The sequence below is a fragment of the Equus caballus genome, chromosome 6 (genome assembly GCF_041296265.1).
Source record: "Equus caballus isolate H_3958 breed thoroughbred chromosome 6, TB-T2T, whole genome shotgun sequence".
NCBI lineage: Eukaryota > Metazoa > Chordata > Mammalia > Perissodactyla > Equidae > Equus > Equus caballus.
In genome coordinates, this window is record NC_091689.1 from 17830632 (window position 1) to 17849748 (window position 19117).

Sequence of the window (19117 nt, forward strand, 5' to 3'; positions counted from 1 at the left end):
ATTGGGCAGAAGGAAGGCCAGCCTCCTGGTGCAGCTACGTCACGCTGTTCGGCAACTTCATTTTTCTTTTACCCTTTGGGTGCCACACTCAAGGAATTGATCCATAGGCAGACGCTCTCGTCAGATTCTAAGAAGGCACAGAGGCAGTGAAAGTCTGACCAAGTGTGATCCTAGGCCAGCTCCGTGGCCCAGCGGGGCCAGGAATAGAAGATGGCAAGTGGAGGCAGCGACTTCAACTGCAGGTTAGTCCTGGCCTCCTCTTCATGTCTTTCGTTTTTCGTAAGGTCGGTGTGTACATTTGTTATTTCTGTCTACCCAGCCTGCTTCTCAGATAGAAGAGATTACGCATAAATAGACAATGAAGAAATCAGAGTTTTAAAATTGCTGTGGAACTTGAGGTCACCCTGACTCGCTTCGCCTCCTTTTTGTGTAAATGCTATGCAGCTGAGCGGCACTGTTGGCACTTCCTGGTCCATGTGAGGCTGTGCTGCAAGGTTGGATGATTCCTCACACCCTCTGAAACCTCTCACTTCCCCAAGCCTCCTCTATCCCCACCCCAAAAGACAGCTCCGTCCAGAAAAGGTCTTTTTTAGAAAGATTAACATTCAAGTTGAATGTCTGACTATTGTCAAACTTTTTCAAGATTCTGGGTAGTTGGGGGCCAGTTCTGCTCAGAGACCATCTATGTGGCCCTGAGCCAGAGAGTGTCCGTGAGCACTTGATAGGTGGAAGTGAAAGTAGATGGTACCCAACGTGAACAACGTAATCAGTTGGGTGATGAGCGTTGCTTCTTCTCTTCTGGGATGTGTTACATGTCTGGTTAGAGAATGATGAAAAATGTCTTCTAAAAATTCAAGACAAATAGATCAATACATTTTTGTTGGTAAAAATTAAAGCAATATAAAAATGTGTAGAAACTCCTCTGACCTGGAACTCTGAGGTGGTGCTATTTCTTTTTTCTTTTTTTTTTTCCGGTGAGGAGAAATTGGCCCTGAGCTAACATCCGTTGCCAATCTTCCTCTTTTTGTTCCCCAAAGCCCCAGTGCATAGTTGTACATCCTGGTTGTAAGTCATTCCAGTTCCTCCACGTGGGGTGCTACCATAGCATGGCTCAATGAGGGGTGTGTAGGTCCGTGCCCAGGATCCGAACTGGTGAACCCTAGGCTGCTGAAGCGGAGTGCATGAACTTAACCATTCGGCCATGGGGATGGTCCCAGTGGGGCTATTTCTGGTGATGGCAGGGCTCCAAGAAGCCAGCAGCATTGCTACCACCAGTGGCAGCACCAGTGGCGGGTCCTCAGTGTCCACCACCTGTTGCTCCTGGCAGCTGAGAGTGCATCTCCTCCACTGCTCCCTTACCTGCTCCAAGAGATAGGAAGATGAGTGAGTGAAGCTTCAAGTCCAGCCAGCCCTTGGCCTCCAAGCAGGAAAAGGAAGGCACTGAGAAGTGAGGGTGGGGTAATGCTGGGCCTTATAGAATGAGTTAGGGTGTCTTGCCTCTGCTTGTATTTTCTGGAAGAGGTCATAGTTGAAATGGTTTGGTAGAATTCACTAGTGATACCATCTGGGTCTGGTGCTTTCTTTGTTGGAGCACTATTAATTATTGATTCAGTTCCTTTAACAGATATGGGCCTATTCAGATGATCTCTCTCTCCTCGTATGAGTTTCAGTAGTTTGTGTCTTTTAAGGAATTTGTCTGTTTCATCTTTTATCAAATTTGTAGGCATAGAGTTGTCCATAGTATTGTTTCTTTATTATCTTTTTAATGTCCAGGGGATTAATAGTGATGACCCCTCTTTCATTTCTGATATTAGTAATTCCTCTTTTTTTGTTGTTAGCTTGGCTAGAGGTTTACCAATTTTATTGATTTTATTTCAAAAAATCTTTTCATTTCATTGATTTTCTCTAATATTTTCCATTTTACTGATTTCTACTCTAAGTTTTGTGATTTCTTTTCTTCTGTTGGCATTAGGCTTACATTTCTTTTTTTTCCTCCAGTTTCCTCAGGTGGAAGCACAGATTTAGATTTTTCTTCTTTTCTGATATATGCATTTAATGCTATATATTTCCCGTGAAGCGCTGCTTTTGCCGCATCTCTTAAATTTCAATAAACTGTGTTTTCATTTAGTTCAAGATTTCTCTTGAGACTTCTTTGGTCCTAGAAGTATGTTGTTTAATCTCCAAGTATTTTGGGATTTTCCAGATGTCTTTCTGTTAGCTCTACTTTAATTCCATTGTGGTCTGAGAACATTTCTTTTTTAATCATTTCTGTCCTTTTAAGTTTGTTAGGGTGTGTTTTATAGCCCAGAATGTGGTATTTTTGGTCAGTATTCCATGTGAGCTTGAGGAGTATGTTATTTTGTTGTCGTTGAATGGAATAATCTATAAATGTCAATTAGAGCAAATTGATTGATGGTGCGGTTCAGGTCACATATATTCTTACTGACTTTCTGCCTGCTTGATCTATCAATTACTAGAAGAGTATTGAAGTCTCCAACAATAGTAGTAGATTTGTCTATTTCTCCTTGTAGTTCTATCGATTTTTATCTCATGTACTTTGATGCTGTTTTAATAGTTGCATACATATTAAGGATTGCCATGTCTTCCTGGAGAATTGACCCCTTCATCATTATGTAATGCCCCTCCTTGTCTATGACAATTCTCCTTGTTCTGAAGTCTGCTTTGCCTGAAATTAATACAGCTGCTATAGCTTCCTTTTGATTAATGTTGGCATTCCTCCATCCCTTCACTTTTAACCTATCTATGTTTTTATATTTAATGTAGCTTTGTTATAGACAACATATAGTTGACTGTTGTTTTTCACTCTGTCAATCTCTGTATTTTAATTGACGTATTTAGACCATTCATATTTAAAGTGATTATGCATGTGGTTGGGTTAATATCTACCATGTTTCTGTTTTCTATTCATTTTACTTGTCTTTGTTTCTATTTTTTCCCTTCTTTTTCTGCCTTTTTTTGGTTTTGATTGAGCATTTTATAATTCCATTTTCTCATCTCTCTTCGTATGTCAATTATACTTCTTTTAAAACATTTTTATTGGTTTCCCTAGAGTTTGCAATATATGTTTACAACTAGTTATATCCACTTTAAATTTAAATATTGTTTTGTGTTTAGTGTATGCATCTTATAACAGAATGTCACGAACTCCTCCTCCTCTGTCCTTTTGAACATGGCTGTCAGCCATTTCACTTATCCATATGCTATAATCACATAGTTTCTATTATTGCTTTGAACAAACACCTATCTCTTAGATCAATTTAGAATAGAAAACAATTTTTTAAGTTATTGTATCTACATTTATTCCTTCTCAGATGCTCTTCCTTTCTTTATGTATATTTGAGTTTCTGACCCATATCATTTTCCTTCTGCCTGAAGAACTTTTTTTTTTTTTTAGTTTTTTTTGAAGATTTTATTTTTTCTTTTTCTCCCCAAAGCCCCCCAGTACATAGTTGTGTATTTTCAGTTGTGGGTCCTTCTCACTGTGGCATGTGGGATGCCACCTCAGCGTGGCCTGATGGGCAGTGCCATATCTGTGCCCAGGATTCGAACTGGCGAAACCCTGGGCGGCTGCAGTGGAGTGCATGAACTTAACCACTCAGGCATGGAGCCGGCCCCTGAAGAACTTCTTTTAACATTTCCTTCCGGGTACATCTTCTGGCAATGAATTACTTCCTTTTTGTTTGTTTGAGAAAACCTTTATTTCTCCTTCTCTTTGAAGGTTAATTTCAAAGGATATGAAAATCTAGATTAGCAGGTTTTTCCCGTCACTAAATATTTCTATCCACTTTCTTTACTTGCATGGTTTCTGATGAGATATCTGATGTAATTTTTACCCTTGTTCCTCCATAGATAAGGTCTCACCCTCCACCACCCTGGCTTCTGTTAACTTTGTCTCTTTTTCTTTGGTTTCCTGCAGTTTGAATATGAAGTGACTCAGTGTAGATTATTTGGTCTGTATCCAGTTTGGCATTGGTTGAGATTCCTGAATCTGTGATTTGTTGTCAGTTAGTAATTTTGGAAAACTTTTGGCCATTACTAGTTCAATATTTCCTCTGTTGTCTTTTGTCTTTCTTCTCCTTCTGGTATTTCTCTTACGCATCTATTTCACTTCTTGAGATTGATCCAGCATTCTTGGATATTGTATTCTGTTGTGGGGTTTTTTTTTCTCCTTATATTTTTTTCTCCTTGCATTTTAATTTGAGAAGTTTCTATTGACATGTCTTCAACTCACTGATTCTTTCCTCAGCCATGTCCAGTCTACAACGAGCCCATCAAAGGCATTCTTCATTTCTGTTGGAGTGTTTTTGATTTCTAGCATTTCCTTTTTCATTTATTTTCTTGAGTTTCCATCTTTTTGCTTACTTAGCCATCTGTTCTTGCATGTTGTCTGCTTTTTCCATTAGACCCCTTAACCTGTGAATTAGTCGTAGTTATTTTAAATCCCTATCTGATAATGTGAAAACCTGTCAAATCTGAGTCTGGTTTTGATGATTGCTTTGTCTCCTCAGACTGTGTTTTTCCTTGTCTTTTGATATACCTTATAATTTTTTTGAAAACCAGATGTGATGTTATCAGGTAACAGGAACTGAGGCACAGAAGTGTTTAATGTGAGATTTTATGTTAATTTGGCCAGGAGATGGGCCATGTTTAATGTTTCTTCTAGCTATTAGTAGCAGAAGATTCAAATTTCTCTGGTGTTCTTGTTTTTGTCTCACCTATTTCTTTTGGCTTTCCCTAAGATCTCCTTAAATAGAGCCTTCCAGCTCTTTCAGCTATAATCCTCAGTTATTATACTGGAGCCCTGTTGTTGTATTGGTAAGATGTTGGGGCGGGGGATGGGGGGGCAACATTCTTTAATCTTATGATTAAATCTCAATATTGTATTGGAACGGTGTCCCCTGACTGTGACTTTTAGAATGGTTTCTTGACTATTTCCCCTTCCCCCTTCATTTTGATAAGACAGGAAGGCTACAAGGGGCTGGATTTTGGTAATTGGGCTTCCTGAGGTCAGATAGGCTTGGGCAAAGTGTTTTCCTCTGGAGAGCAGCCCTTAGTTATGGAAAATACTTGGGGCTGTTTCAAGTTTTCTTTTCTCTTCCCCCTCTGCCGGAAGACCAAGAGAGTTTTTCTCAGCTCTTCACCATGAGTACCTGGTGGGGCTCCTGGAAGTAAAACCCACAAAAGGTTGGGGACCATCCTAAGACTGTGGTCCCCGGGAGTTTCTCACTCTCATGCTTCCAGCAATGCGTTAAACTTAACCATTTAAGTGTTGCTACTGGTCTGTGACTCTAGTGGCTTCTGCTCTAGGTAGCTGATCTCATCTGTGATTCTCCAGATTTGTCTCTCTCTCCAGATTTGGGAGTGGCACTTTTCCCTGTGACCTCAATTCTCTGATGGGTACATGAAAAGTCACTGATTTTCAGTTTTTTCAGCTTTATTCTTTTTGTAAGGATGAGAGTGATGATTTCTAAGGTCTTTGCACATCAATGCAGAAACTGGAAGTCTGGTGAACTTTTACCATCTCCATGAGTCTAGATGTTTTCTTAAAACAAACTTTCTTTGTGTTTAAAAATTTTGGTTTTATTGTGATATTATCTTACCTCCAGAGCATGTAACTTGTTCAATTTCTCCTTATTATTATTTATTTAGATTAATTGAGGGTGAAATACTTGGTATGTTCTTGTGTATTTAAGACCAACAGTTATTAATAAATGTAGTTTGATAATTTTTAAAACTTATAACCCATATGTCTTCATTTTTTAAGATATGTACTTGAGGAGTTAAAAACAGAAATATTTTTTTAATGACCATGAAAGATTTGTCTATTAATAATCTTAAATTTTACTTTTTAAATACAGATGTTGTGAATTTTGCTTTTTATCTTGTTTGCGTTTGGCTAATGTAACTTGCCCATCTTTTGACTTTTAATATTTTTTACTTTGTCATAATAGTTTACAACATTGTGAAATTTCAGTTGTACATTATTATTTGTCTGTCACCATCTAAGTGCTCCCCTTCATCCTTTGTGCCCACTCCCGAGCCCCCTTCCCCCTGGTAATCACTGAACTGTTCTCTTTGTTTGAGTGTTTGTTTATCTTCTACATATGAGTGAGACTATATGGTGTTTGTTTTTCTCTGTCTGGCTTATTTCCCTTAACATAATACACTCAAGGTCCATCCATGTTGTTACGAATGGGACGATTTTGTCCTTTTTTATGGCTGAGTAGTATTCCATTGTATATATATACTACATCTTCTTTATCCAATCATCAACCAGTGGGCATCTGGGTTGCTACCACGTCTTGGCTATTGTGACTACTATTGCAATGAACATAAGGGTGCATAAGTCTCTTTGAATTGCTGATTTCAAGTTCTTTGGATAAATACCCAGTAGTGGGATAGCTGGGTCATATGATATTTCTATTTTTAAATTTTGAGAAATCTCCATACTGTTTTCCATAGCAGTTGCACCAGTTTGCATTCCCACCAGCAGTGGATGAACTGGGGTCCCCTTTTCTCCACATCCTCTCCAACATTTGTTATTTTTTGTCTTGGTGATTATAGCCATTTTAGTGGGTATAAGGCATGTCTTAGTGTAGTTTTGATTTATATTTCCCTGATGATTAGTGATGTTGAACATCTTTTCATGTGCCTATTGGCTATCTGTATATATTCTTTGGAGAAATGTCTGTTCATATCCTCTGTCTAGTTTTTGATTGGCTTGTTTGTTTTTTGTTATTCAGTTGTGTGAGTTCTTTAAATATTATGGAGATTAACCCCTTGTCAGATATATGATTTGCAAATATTTTCTCCCAATTGGTGGGTTGTCTTTTTGTTTTGATCCTGGTTTCCTTTGTCTTACAGAAGCTCTTTCGTCTGATGAAGTCCCACTTGTTTATTTTTTCTTTTGTTTCTCTTGTCTAGGACATGGTATTCAAAAAGATTCTTTTAAGACTGATGTCAAAGAGTGTACTACCTATATTTTCTTCTAGAAGTTTTATGGTTTCAGGTCTTACCTTCAAGTCTTTGATCCATTTTGAGTTTATTTTTGTGTATGACAAAAGATAATGGTCTACTTTCATTCTTTTGCATGTGGCTGTCCAGTTTTCCCAACACAATTTATTCAAGAGACTTTCCTTTCTCCACTGAATGTTCTTGGCTCCTTTGTCAAAGATTAGCTGGCCATAGATGTGTGGTTTTATTCCTGAGCTTTCAACTTTGTTCCTTTGATCTCTGTGCCTGTTTTTGTACCAGTACCATGCTGTTTTGATTACTGTAGTTTTGTAGTACATTTTGAAGTCAGGGATTGTGATGCCTCTAGCTTTGTTCTTTTTTCTCCAGATTGCTTTAGCAATTTGGGGTCTTTTGTGGCCCAATATGAATTTTAGGATTCTTTGCTCTATTTCTGTGAAGAATGTCATTGGGATTCTGATTGGGATTGCATTGAATCTGTAGATTGCTTTGGGTAGTATGGACATTTTAACTATGTTTATTCTTCTGATTCATGTGCATGGAACATCTTTCCATTTCTTTATCTCATCATTGATTTCTTTCAGTAATGCCGTATAGTTTTCATTGTATAGATCTTTCACCTCCTATTTTATTCTTTTTGTTGTAATTGTAAATGAGATCGTATTCTTGAGTCCGCTTTCTCTTAGTTCGTTATTAGAGTATAGAAATGCAACTGATTTTTGTAAGTTGATTATGTACCTTGCATCTTTGCTGTAGTTATTGATTATTTCTAAGAGTTTTCCAATGGATTTTTTAGGGTTTTCTATATATAAAATATCATCTGCAAATAGCGAGAGTTTCACTTCTCACTTCTTCATTGCCTATTTGGACTTCTTTTATTTCTTTTCCTTGCCTAATTTCTCTGGCCAAAACTTCCAGTACTGTGTTGAGTAAGAGTAGCGAGAATGGGCACCCTTGTCTTGTTCCTGTTCTCAGAGGGTTGGCTTTCAGTTTTTCTCTGTTGACTATAATATTGGCTATGGGTTTGTCATATATGGCCTTTATTATGTTGAGGTAGTTTCCTTCTATACCCATTTTATTGAGAGATTTTGTCATAAAGAGATGTTGGATCCTATCAAATGCTTTCTCTGCATCTATTGAGATGATCATGTGGTTTTTATTCCTCATTTTGTTAATGTGGTGTATCACATTGATTGATTTGCAGATGTTGAACCATCTCTGTGTCCCTGGTATAAATCCCATTTGCTCATGGTGTATAATCTTTTTAATGTATTGCGGTATTTGGTTTGCCAATATTTTGTTGAGGATTTTTGCATCTATGTTCATCAGCGATATTGGCCTGTAATTTTCCTTCTTTGTGTTGTCTTTGTCTGGCTTTGGTATCAAGGTCATGTTGGAGTCATAGAATGTGTTAGAGATTTTTCCATCTTCTTCAATCTTTTGGAATAGTTTGAGAAGGATAGGTAATAAATCCTCATTGAATGTTGAGTAGAATTCTCCAGAGAAGCCATCTGGTCCTGGACTTTTATTTTTTGGGAGGTTTTTGATTACTGTTTCATTCTCTGTACTTGTGATTGGTTTATTCAGATTCTCTATATTTCTTCTTGGTTCAGTTTTGGGAGGTTGTATGAGTGTAAGAATTTATCCATTTCTTCTAGATTTTCTGATTTGTTGATGTATAGTTTTTCTTAGTATTCTCTTAAAATCCTTTGTATTTCTGTGTTATCCATTGTAATTTCTCCTGTTTCATTTCAAACTTTATTTATTGGAGCTTTTTCTCTTTTTCTTTTAGTGAGTCTAAGGGTTTGTCAATTTTGTTTATCTTCTCAGAAAACCAGCCCTTTGTTACATTAATCCTTTCTACTGTTTGTTTGTGTGTGTTTCAATTTCATTTATTTCTGCTCTAATACTTATTATTTCTCTCCTTATGCTGACTTTGGGCTTTGTTTGTTCTTCTTTTTCTAATTCTGTTAGGTTTAGTTTAAGACTCCTTAGTTGAGACTTTTCTTATTTGTTAAGTTGGGCCTGTATTGTTATGAATTTCCCTCTTAGGTCCACTTTTGCTGCATCTCATATGTGTTGGTATGATGTATTTTCATTCTCATTTGTCTCCAGATATTCTTTGATTTCTCCTTTAATGTTTTCAGTGATCCATTGGTTGTTCAGTGGCGTGTTGTTTAGTCTCCACATGTTTGCCACTTTCCCAGCTTTTTTCTTGTAGTTGATTTCTAGTTTCATAGCATTATGGTCAGAAAAGGTACATTTGTTTTTTTCTCTCTATATGTATCTACTAAGTCCATCTGGTCTAATTTTTCGTATAATTCCACTATTTCTTTGTTGACTTATTCTGGATGACCTATCCATTGATGTAAGTGGGGTGTTAAGGTCCCCTACTATTATTGGATTCTTCTTAATATCTCCTTTTAGGGTTGTTAATAATTGCTTTATGTACTTTGATGCTTCTGTTTTGGGTGCATATATAAGTGTTATGTCTTCTTGGTAGAGTGTCCCTTTTATCATTATATACTGCCACTCTTTGTGTTTCATTACCTGTTTTGTCTTTAAGTCTACTTTGTCTGATATAAATATGACAACACCTGCTTTCTTTTGTTTGCCATTAGCTTCGAGTATTGTCTTCCATCCCTTCGCTCTGAGCCTGTGTTTGTCATTGGAGCTAAGATGTGGTTCCCAGAGGCAGCATATTGTTGTGTCTTCTTTTTTAATCCATCCTGCCACTCTGTGTCTTTTGATTGTAGAATTCAATCCATTTACATTTAGAGTGATTATTGATATATGAGGACTTAGTGCTGCAATTTTATCACTTGTTTTCTGGTTCTCCTGCATTTCCTTTATTTCTTGTCCTATGTATTTTGGACTTCCAATTCAGTTTGGTGGTTTTCTATGCTGGCTTTAATAGTTTTCTCCTTATTTATTATTTATATCTCTGTTCTATTTATTTTTTTAGTGGTTACCATGAGTTTTGTATGAAAAAATCTCATAGATGAGATCCATTTTCTGATAATCTCTTATTTCCTCAGAATAAGCTGATTCTATCCTTTCCTCTTCCCCTCCTAAGTTGTTTTCATCATGTCTTACTTCATCTTGTGTTGTGAGTTTGTGGTTAAAATGACAAGATTATATTTGGTTTTGGTGTTTTCTTTCCCTTTATCTTTAATGTTATAGTTGTGTGTTTGCTAACCTGTTCTGATGGATAGCTAAAATTTTCTGATTTTGTTTACCTATTTATATCCTTACTCAGGGTTTTGTAATCCCTTTATTCTTTTTTTCAAGTATGATGGCCCTCTTGACAGGGAGTCTTGTGGCAATGAACTCCCTTAGCTTTTGTTTATCTGGGAAATTTTTTATTTCTCCATTATATCTGAAGGATATTTTCACTGGATAGAGTATTCTCGGCTGAAAGTTTTTGTCTTTCAGAGATTTGAATATATCATTCCACTTTCTCCTAGCCTGTAATGTTTCTGCTGAGAAATCTGCTGACAGCCTGATAGGGGTTTCTTTGTAAGTTATTTTCTTCTGCCTTGCTGCCCTTAGTATTTTTTCTTTGTCATTCACTTTTGCCAGTTTCACTACTATATGCCTTTGAGAAGGTCTTTTTACATTGATATAGTTAGGCAATCTTTTTGCTTCTTTCACTCGCATTTCCATCTCTTTCCCCAGGTTTGGGATGTTTTCCACTATTATTTCTTTGAACAAGCTTTCTGCTCCATTCTCTTCTCTTTTCCCTCTGGAATACCTATAATCCTTATGTTTCATTTCCTAATTGAGTTGGATATATCTTGGAGAATTTCTTCATTTCTTTTTAGTCTTAATTCTCTCTCCTCCTCCATCTGAAGCATTTCTGTATTTCTGTCCTCAATACTACTGATTCATTCCTCCATAATATCAGCTCTGTTGTTCAGGGAATCCATATTCTTCATCTCATCCATTGTGTTTTTCATCACAAATCTTTCTAATTAGTTCTTCTTTATAGTTTCAATCTCTTTTGTGAAGTAGCTCCTGAATTCATTGAACTATCTATCTGCATTTTCCTGTAACTCTTTGAGTTTTTTTATGATAGCTATTTTGAACTCTCTGTCATTTAGATTATAGATTTCTGTGCCTTCAGGGTTGATTTCAGGGTACTTGTCATTTTCCTTCTGGGCTTGAGATTTAATACATTTTTTTTCAGACTGCTAGACAGCATGGATTTGTGCTTCTGCATAGTGGTGGTATTTGATTGCTGCTTCCACCGCCACCTCTGGGTGGAGGTCAAGACTGTGTATTCTGAGCCTGCTGTGATCTGCAGCTCAGCTCCCTGCTGCTGATCTGGGGTGCCTGGCAGTGGGGAGGGGTGCTTTCTTTCTCCTGCGTGATCTTGGGGGCTTCTCACTCTGCCCTCGCTATCTGTTCTCCTGGAGGGTTAGCTTGATGAAGACCCCCCTGGCTGTGAGGGACCTCGGAGAGCGATGGCATTCCCATGGAGGGCTGCCTCCTCCCGCCTTTCCTCTCGGAGCTGTGTGCAATCCCTGGTTTGCTGCACTTCAGGAAGATGAGAAGATTTCTCTTACCTTGTTACACTTCCTTGTGGGGGGGGGCAGCACCTCCACCTTCTGACATATGGCTTCATGGGTCTCTCAGATGTCTTTTGTGTTGTGTGGATGTCCTCTGTTGGCACATGAATATCCTTTCCATTGTATCTTAGAGGGGAGAGTTTACAGGGAGAGCTCACTCCACCATGATGCTCCTTGACTTTTAACATTTTTAATTTCACTTTATTTTCATTGTGTCTTTTGTAGTTAGATTCTATTTTGACCATTTATACTTTAACATGGTAATTTAATCTGTTTTAAATGACATATATCTTCTTGCTTGTGAATTTTTTAGCACTTCTTATATATTATGCCTCTTCATTTTCTTAAGAAAACAGTATGTTTTATTTACTGTTATCCTTTTATGAGCCTTACAGTCTCATTTTGACTCTGTTACACTTAGATTTTCTAATTAATTATTTAATATATATTTCTCTAATTGATAGCATCAAATGTGCAACCATGTCATTTGAGTTTAGTGTTTTTGAAATAAATCATTTAACTCAGTTTTTTTCTTGCCCCCATTCAATTTGTTAAAAATTTTAATATAATCTGAAGTTTTAGATTAAAATTATTATAATTTTACCATTACATGAAGTATATATCCTTTCTTTCTAGAACAGTGCTTCTTAAATTTTTTGGTTTCAGGATCCCTCTATATTCTCAAATATTATTGAGAACCCCAAAGAGCTAGCTTTTGTTCATGTGGGTTATATCTATTGATATTTATCACATTAGAAATTAAAAGTTTGAAAACTTAAAATACTTAGTCATTTAAAAATAATAATAATGAACTCATTACCTACTAACATCAATGGCATATTTTATGAGAAATAACTATGTTTTTCAAAATAAAATAAATTAGCAAGAGGATTAGCAATGTTTCACAGTTTTTTTCAAACCTTTTTATAGCTGGTTCAGTAGAAGACAGCCAGATTCTCCTATCTGCCTCTGCATTCGATCTGTTGTGATACCACAGGCCATAATTCTTTGGAAAATCCCACTATATGCTTGTGAGAGGATGAGAGAGAAAAAGAATAAATAACATGTTAGTATCATTATGAAAACTGTTTTGACTTTGATGCCACCTGAAAGGGTTTTGCATAATCCCAAGGGTCCTTGGCCTACGCTTTGAGAATCACTGTTTTAAAGTAATTTTCGAGATGTACTTTTGTTTTAAAATAAAGTTTACAGTTTCTGGACTTCAATATTTTAACTGGCTTTAGTGATGCTTTCTACTGCTTTTATAGCAGAACTTTGCTAGTATTGATTTCTTGATTCTCTTTTTCTAGTACATCATCAAATAATTTGTCCCAGAGAGTATGTCAGTAAGAATGGGGTAGAATATCCTATTGGAACAAACACTTCCAAAATCTCAGTGGGTCACTAGCCTCTGCTTCAGGGAACCATCACCCTGGACTCTGTCTCTGGCTGATGAGCAGTCACCATCTGAAATGACAGCCTCTGTAGCAGAGGGACAGTGAGCATGGCTAACCATGTGCTATCTCTAAATTCTGCTAAAGCCATACACCTTAGCCCAAGGAGACAGAAGTAAAGAAGATTGAACATTGAAAATTGTGTGGCCGACACAGAGGGTGCATGAGTGGAATGTATTTTCTGAGCACTTACACAACTATTTTGCCTTCACATATGAATAATTGAATAATGAATAACTGAAGAGGGTGTACATTTTTTGGTTACTTCTTTTTACCTCTGGAGCTATAGACTTGCATAACCATTTTAGACATTTAGGGTTTCAAATTTACTTTCTGTTTTTTCCTTTAGAGTTTTTCCAGCTATGTTCTGGGGAAATTCTCTCTCCTTTATTTTACAACTATTTTAGTTAACCTTTCTTTTTTTTGTTGTTAATTTCAGCAATCACTTTTAATTCCCAGCCTCACTGTCTTATTTTCTGGTCTTTTCTTCATGGCATCCTGGGCGCAGTATATTCTCCTATCTGTATGACATTTGTCTTTCAGAAACTCTCTTCTGTTCTCCATAATATTTCTATTGATGCTGGAGTCATTTTTGCTCTTTGCTCATCTTGGTTCCACTCCTTCATCTTGTAGCTTTCCACAAATATCTGTGGCCTGTTATTGTTTGTTCATGCTTAAGAGCGAGGCACTGAAAAGCTAGCTTGGATCTCCATTTAATGGGATGAGCTGTAGGCTTTGCCAAGAGAATCTAGGATTCCTGAAGGTGAAGGTCTTTTTTCTGAGTCATATACATTTTCCTTAAGAAGAAACTTCTAGTCTCCTGCCTGGATGCAGGTGTTCTGTGTGGTGGGGTCACGGAGGAGTTGGGGAAGAGATTGTTTTGTATTTCGCCTTTCAAACAAGCCTTCTGTCTTCAACCTTGCGTCTCCCTCCCAACCTCCATGACCTCTCCAGGGGCCTGCAAGACACACTGGACCCTTTTGGGAGTCTGGGAGCACCTTCCACCAGCAATAGCAATTAGCACTGTTACCACTTTTTCTCTTTCAGACTTTGGTTTAAATTTCTCATCCAATCCACTTCTCTTTGACATTGTGACTTTAATTCGTTTACTATCATTTTAGGGTACTCTCTAGTGAGAGGATGAAAACACTTGTCTTCAATCAACTATCTTTAACCAGAAGGCTTTCTATTCTTTACAGGGATTCAGTGAACAAATGGGTTTGATTCTATCCCAATGCATATTTAGAAAATGGGAAGTCCCAATGACCCTCTTATGGTGGGATGAAAAAGCCCTACAAGTCTTTATATCTTTTATAAATATAAAGAAGCTTACCAAGACATTATCAGCAAGGGGAACAATTTATCAAGTAAGACTCAGAATTACAAAGCTTTTTGAGTTTAAAAATTACTTTTCCCAGGCATGGCCATAATATTTGAAATCCAAGGGTCTTACAGGCCTCCATGTAAATAACACTTCCACAGTCCAGGTTAGATACAGAACAATGTGTTCTAGTTTGGAATATTCACACAAGTCTCTATATTAGACCCAAAAAAAGACATATTCTTCTGACTATCATTAATTGAAACCTTACCAGAGGAGAGTCCTGGAGCTAATTTTATAATGTGGAATGCCATTCCTGCCTCTGCAGTTACAGATGGGAGAGGTCTATCTCTTTTACATCTTCCTGAGATTTCTTCTAGTTGTTATTAACCAAGAAGGCTTGCGGTTCAGTGGTAGGTTCCATAATATTATCTCAGCTGATTTTTTATCTCTTTGTCTATAAACTTTAAAACAAAAAAATCTGTATTAGGTTTCTCCAGAGAAACAAAACCAATAGGATATGTGTTATATATATCCTATTGGTTATATATATCATATAGAGAGAGAGAGAGAGAGAGATTACAAGAAATTGGTTCCCACAGTTATGGAGACTGGCAAGTCCAAAATCTGTGGTGTGGCAGGGTGGGCCAGCAGACTGGAGACCCAACAGAGCCAATGGTGCAGTTCCAGTCTAAAAGCAGTCTGCTGGAGAATTCCTTCTTACTCAGGGAGGCTGGTCTTTTGTTCTATTTAGGCCTTCAACGGATTGGATGAGGCCCACCCACATTATGGTGGACAAACTGATAACTCAAAGTTTACCAATTTAAATGTTAATCTCACCCCAAAACACCTTCCCAGTTGACACATAAAATGAACCGTCCCAATATCATATCAATTCCTGTGAAGATTTTAACATTTTTAAATTCAGTGTTTTCCCTAGAGGGTTCAGGTGAAAATCTTTTTATAGTAGTTTTGATTAGCACAGGGTGAGCTCTTTCTCTTCTATGTACAAGTCTTTCTTAAGCTCAATGTTTTCTCCTATTGTACCCCTGATTATTCTCTAAGTAAATAAATTATATTTATTCTGGTCCTTCCACGAGAACACTATTTTACATGTTGGTTCTCCACTGACGATCTTTCATGTGTAAAATCTTCCAGCCAACACAAGCCTCTTGGAAACTCAACGTCTACTTTCATAACATATCTTTGTTTCTCAGGATGTTCCCAGGCGACCAGAATCCAGAGGACCAGAACTCTGTGGAGCAGTTTTTCTCTGAGCTCATTTTCAGGCTATTCAAAGAAAATAAGGTGGAGATTGCAAGCGCAATAACGAAGCCATTTCCTCTCCTTATGGGCCTCCGGGACCGCGGCTTCATCCCTGAGCAGATGTATGAAGTAAGTGAGGGGAATTTCCTCATGCTAACCAGCCCCATGCTATATTGTGCCAACTTCAGGATGCCATAAATAGGCTAAAGGGCCTCCAGTGAGTGGGGACCTTCACCTCCTACAAGTTAGTGGCTGACAGGAGAAGTGGCATCGCAGAAAACATTCCTTCTTCTGGAGTAGATGTTGGTGGAGGGCCATGGTGATGGAGATGTGGCAGGATTGGAAATGGGAATACTACATAGGTACAGAACATCTTAGGTACATAATACAATATAATAACAACAACTAAAAATAAAGTAAATAAGGGGCTGGCCCTGTGGCCAAGTGGTTAATTTCACACACTCTGCTTCGGCGGCCCAGAGTTTCGCTGGTTTGGATCCTGGGCCCAGACCTAGCACTGCTCATCAGGCCATGCAGAGGCAGCATCCCACATAGCAGAACTAGAAGGACCTGTAACTAGAATATACAACTATGTACTGCGGGGCTTTGGGGAGAAGAAGAAGGAAGAGGAGGGGGAGGGGAGGGGGAGGAGGAGGGAGAGGAGAAATTGGCAACAGATTTTAGCTCAGGGCCAATCTTAGAAAAATAAATCAATAAAGTAAATAAGTGAGCCAGGCTACATTCCATTACAAAGCCCTCTCATTTTATACACTTGAGCCTGAGATTATTGAAACTCATAGAGAAGTTGTGCCACGTTAGGATAAATTTGGAAGCAGATGCTTGCTGCTCTCTCTCCAAATTGTTTCTTGTTCTTTAGACATTTCTGAAGCCCTGGAATGCAGGTAAAGTTTAGTGGGAGGTCTTCCTGGGGATGCTGAGGACAAGGTTTCTCTTTGTTTTTGTGGACTTTCTTTGCCCTTTGGCCAGGTCTACAACAGGGGAGGGTGAACGCCTGGTTTCCTGGAGCCCTTCAGGCAGGAGGCCAGTGATTATCATCTAGTCAACAAAATGGCCCCTCATACCAGTCAGGACCACTCTTAAGGCATCCTGGCCAGGCTCTTAAAGCCCCCACACAACATTCAACTCTGAACCCAATTTTATTCTTCAAAGTTGCTCTCTCAAGTGTACATCAATGTCAGAGAGTCAGCTTCACAAAATAAGAATCTGTTTTTATGGCGGAGGCTATTTAAGAAGTAATCAGAATATATGTAACATTCTAACATTTCAGAAGAGAACAAATGATCTATCTACAATCTGAGTCTTCTATAACCTGTAAATCCATAGCTACCTAATTCTCCATTCAATATTTTAAAGGATTTTCGAGAAGCTTGTAGAAATCTGGTCCCGGTGGAGAGAGTGGTATATGATGTTCTCAGTGAACTGGAGAAGAAGTTTGACAAGAAAGTTCTGGATGCCCTATTCAGCAAGGTTAACCTGAAGGCCTATCCTGATTTAATTGAGATTTTAAGAAACTTCCAAGATGGTAACTATAGCTTTCAACAACTTTTGGGGGATTCAAGTCCATTTCGTTTACTGATTCTTTCATTCCCTTTTCATTAATATTTGACAATTATTTTATTGAATGACCACTCTGTGGCAGGCACAGAGAGAATACCATGGTGAAGAAAACACGCATAACCTGTGTCTTTGTGGAGCTTACACATAGCCGGGGGACAAACGTTAAGCCAGTAATCCCACAAATGATTGCTCAGCCAGGACCGGAATTTGGTTCTGCAAAACATAGGATTTCCATATTTTGGGGAAAAGTATGAACTATGCCCCTTTTGCAGGAAAGGAGGAAGCCCACTCTGATACTTGCAGACATGTTCAAAAATGAAAAACTTTTCTTTGTATTAGAAAACGTCATTCAGTGCAGTCCTGTGCCAACTTACTTTTCCAAACAAAGAATGGAGAAGTCACAAGAAAAGCTGAGCACATACTCATGCAATGGGGAGAGGACAGCATGTGAAAGCTACAAAGTGTGAAAGGAACGGTGGAACTGCAGAATGATGTGGCTGAGAATAGAGCATGGGAGGGAGTATTTGAAAACTAATTCTGGAGAGGCAAGTTGGAGGGAATTTTGAGGGTCTAAGACTCTTGTGCCAAGGAATTTGAAGTTTATTACTTGGGAAATAAAGAGGCAATCAAGGATTTTTAAGCAGAGAAAAAGTGAAAGAAGTCAGTACGAACAATGAGATGTGTTGATTTGTGAAGACCATACATTTATTATGTTTTTCTCATGATTATGAGATATATGGATATCTTGGATATATCTGTATATATGATTATCTCATTTCCACATTATGATATATCCAAGTAAGAGAAATGACAAAGTCAGATACTGGTCACAAATTTCAAGTCAATATTATATTTGTAACCAGGACGTCCTCAGGCCATAGATATGAAGGGAATGGCGGTTAGCTTTACTGCCCACATCTCAGGAACTCTGAATATCTCCGTGGACCGTGAGGATCCCCCTCCCCAGGCCACAGCACCCACATCACATGTGTTAGTTTCCAGAGCTCCCTGAGCTGGGGTGACCCACATTTGAGTCTTGCCACCGCCCAGGAGCTGCACTGCCTGCTGCCTGGCCCAGTGCAGCTGCTGGCGCCTCCTGAACCCTGCTGTCCACAGGAGCTGAGAGTCAGAGGTCCAAAGCCAAGAAGCTGACAAGAAAGTGATGTGCCCAAACCTTCATTGAAATGTCTGTGCTTGGGAGCCTCCTTACGTTCTCTAGATCTGACTCATACAGTATTTACTCCCCCATGTCCTCCTCCAGACTTTGCCTGGACATGAAGTCAACGTCTTCATGAGAAAAACATCTCTCATCCCCATAGATTCTCTCTACCTTCACCCCTTCCCTACTGTTGGATCCCTCAGTGGGTCTTGCCCCCAGGAGGTGTGCCACCATCACCTATCCTTCTTGCCTGGCATCTTTCTATATTTCTTGGGTGTTTTTCCTCATGTCTTAGGAGATTTGCTTTTCCATCTATGTTTGCTGAGTCACTTTGGAATGTAGCTCTCAAGCTGGGGTGCCCTGGGCTGCTTTCCTGCACTTTTCTTGTTACCACTTCTGGGTCACTGGTACAACTGTGAGATTCACTTCCTGTTTGTGCCTTTCAGAGTGTCTTTTCTTTGTTTCTCTCACCACCCACTCACCGCGGGAAGCATTTGTTCCTCTTTAATGTCTATCTCTGTAACCAGATCATCTTCCCTGACACAATAGACCAAAGATCCCCTTCCTTTTTTCTTTTTTTCTTTCTTTCTTTCTCTCTCTCTTTCTTCTTTTTCTTTTAAAATCTCCATGCTTAAAAGATGTTGGGGCTTTCATTTTTTCTTATGAAGGTCTATTTCTCTATAAACATTGCCTTTCTCCTGAAGAAATCCCTCTGCTTCTTCCCTATCTCTGCTTGCATGCAGAATTTACAAAACACATTCCACACGTATTATTT

The 19117-nt window shown here is 38.4% G+C and overlaps 1 protein-coding gene across 16 annotated transcripts in view; it reads left to right on the forward strand.

Moving 5' to 3' along the window:
• The window catches only part of LOC100063568 (nuclear body protein SP140), a 71652-nt gene that overhangs the window by 4195 nt on the left and 48340 nt on the right, over nt 1-19117 (forward strand). For 6 of the 16 annotated variants that reach the window (XM_070270628.1, XM_070270631.1, XM_070270635.1 and 3 more), the window contains 3 exons: nt 94-242; nt 15557-15734; nt 16980-17148. In XM_070270628.1, the coding sequence (XP_070126729.1) occupies nt 211-242; nt 15557-15734; nt 16980-17148 (379 nt within the window). In that variant the 5' untranslated portion in view covers nt 94-210. The remainder of the gene's footprint in view (nt 1-93; nt 243-15556; nt 15735-16979; nt 17149-19117) is intronic. The other 10 variants (XM_070270629.1, XM_023642517.2, XM_070270634.1 and 7 more) reach the window with 2 other exon arrangements.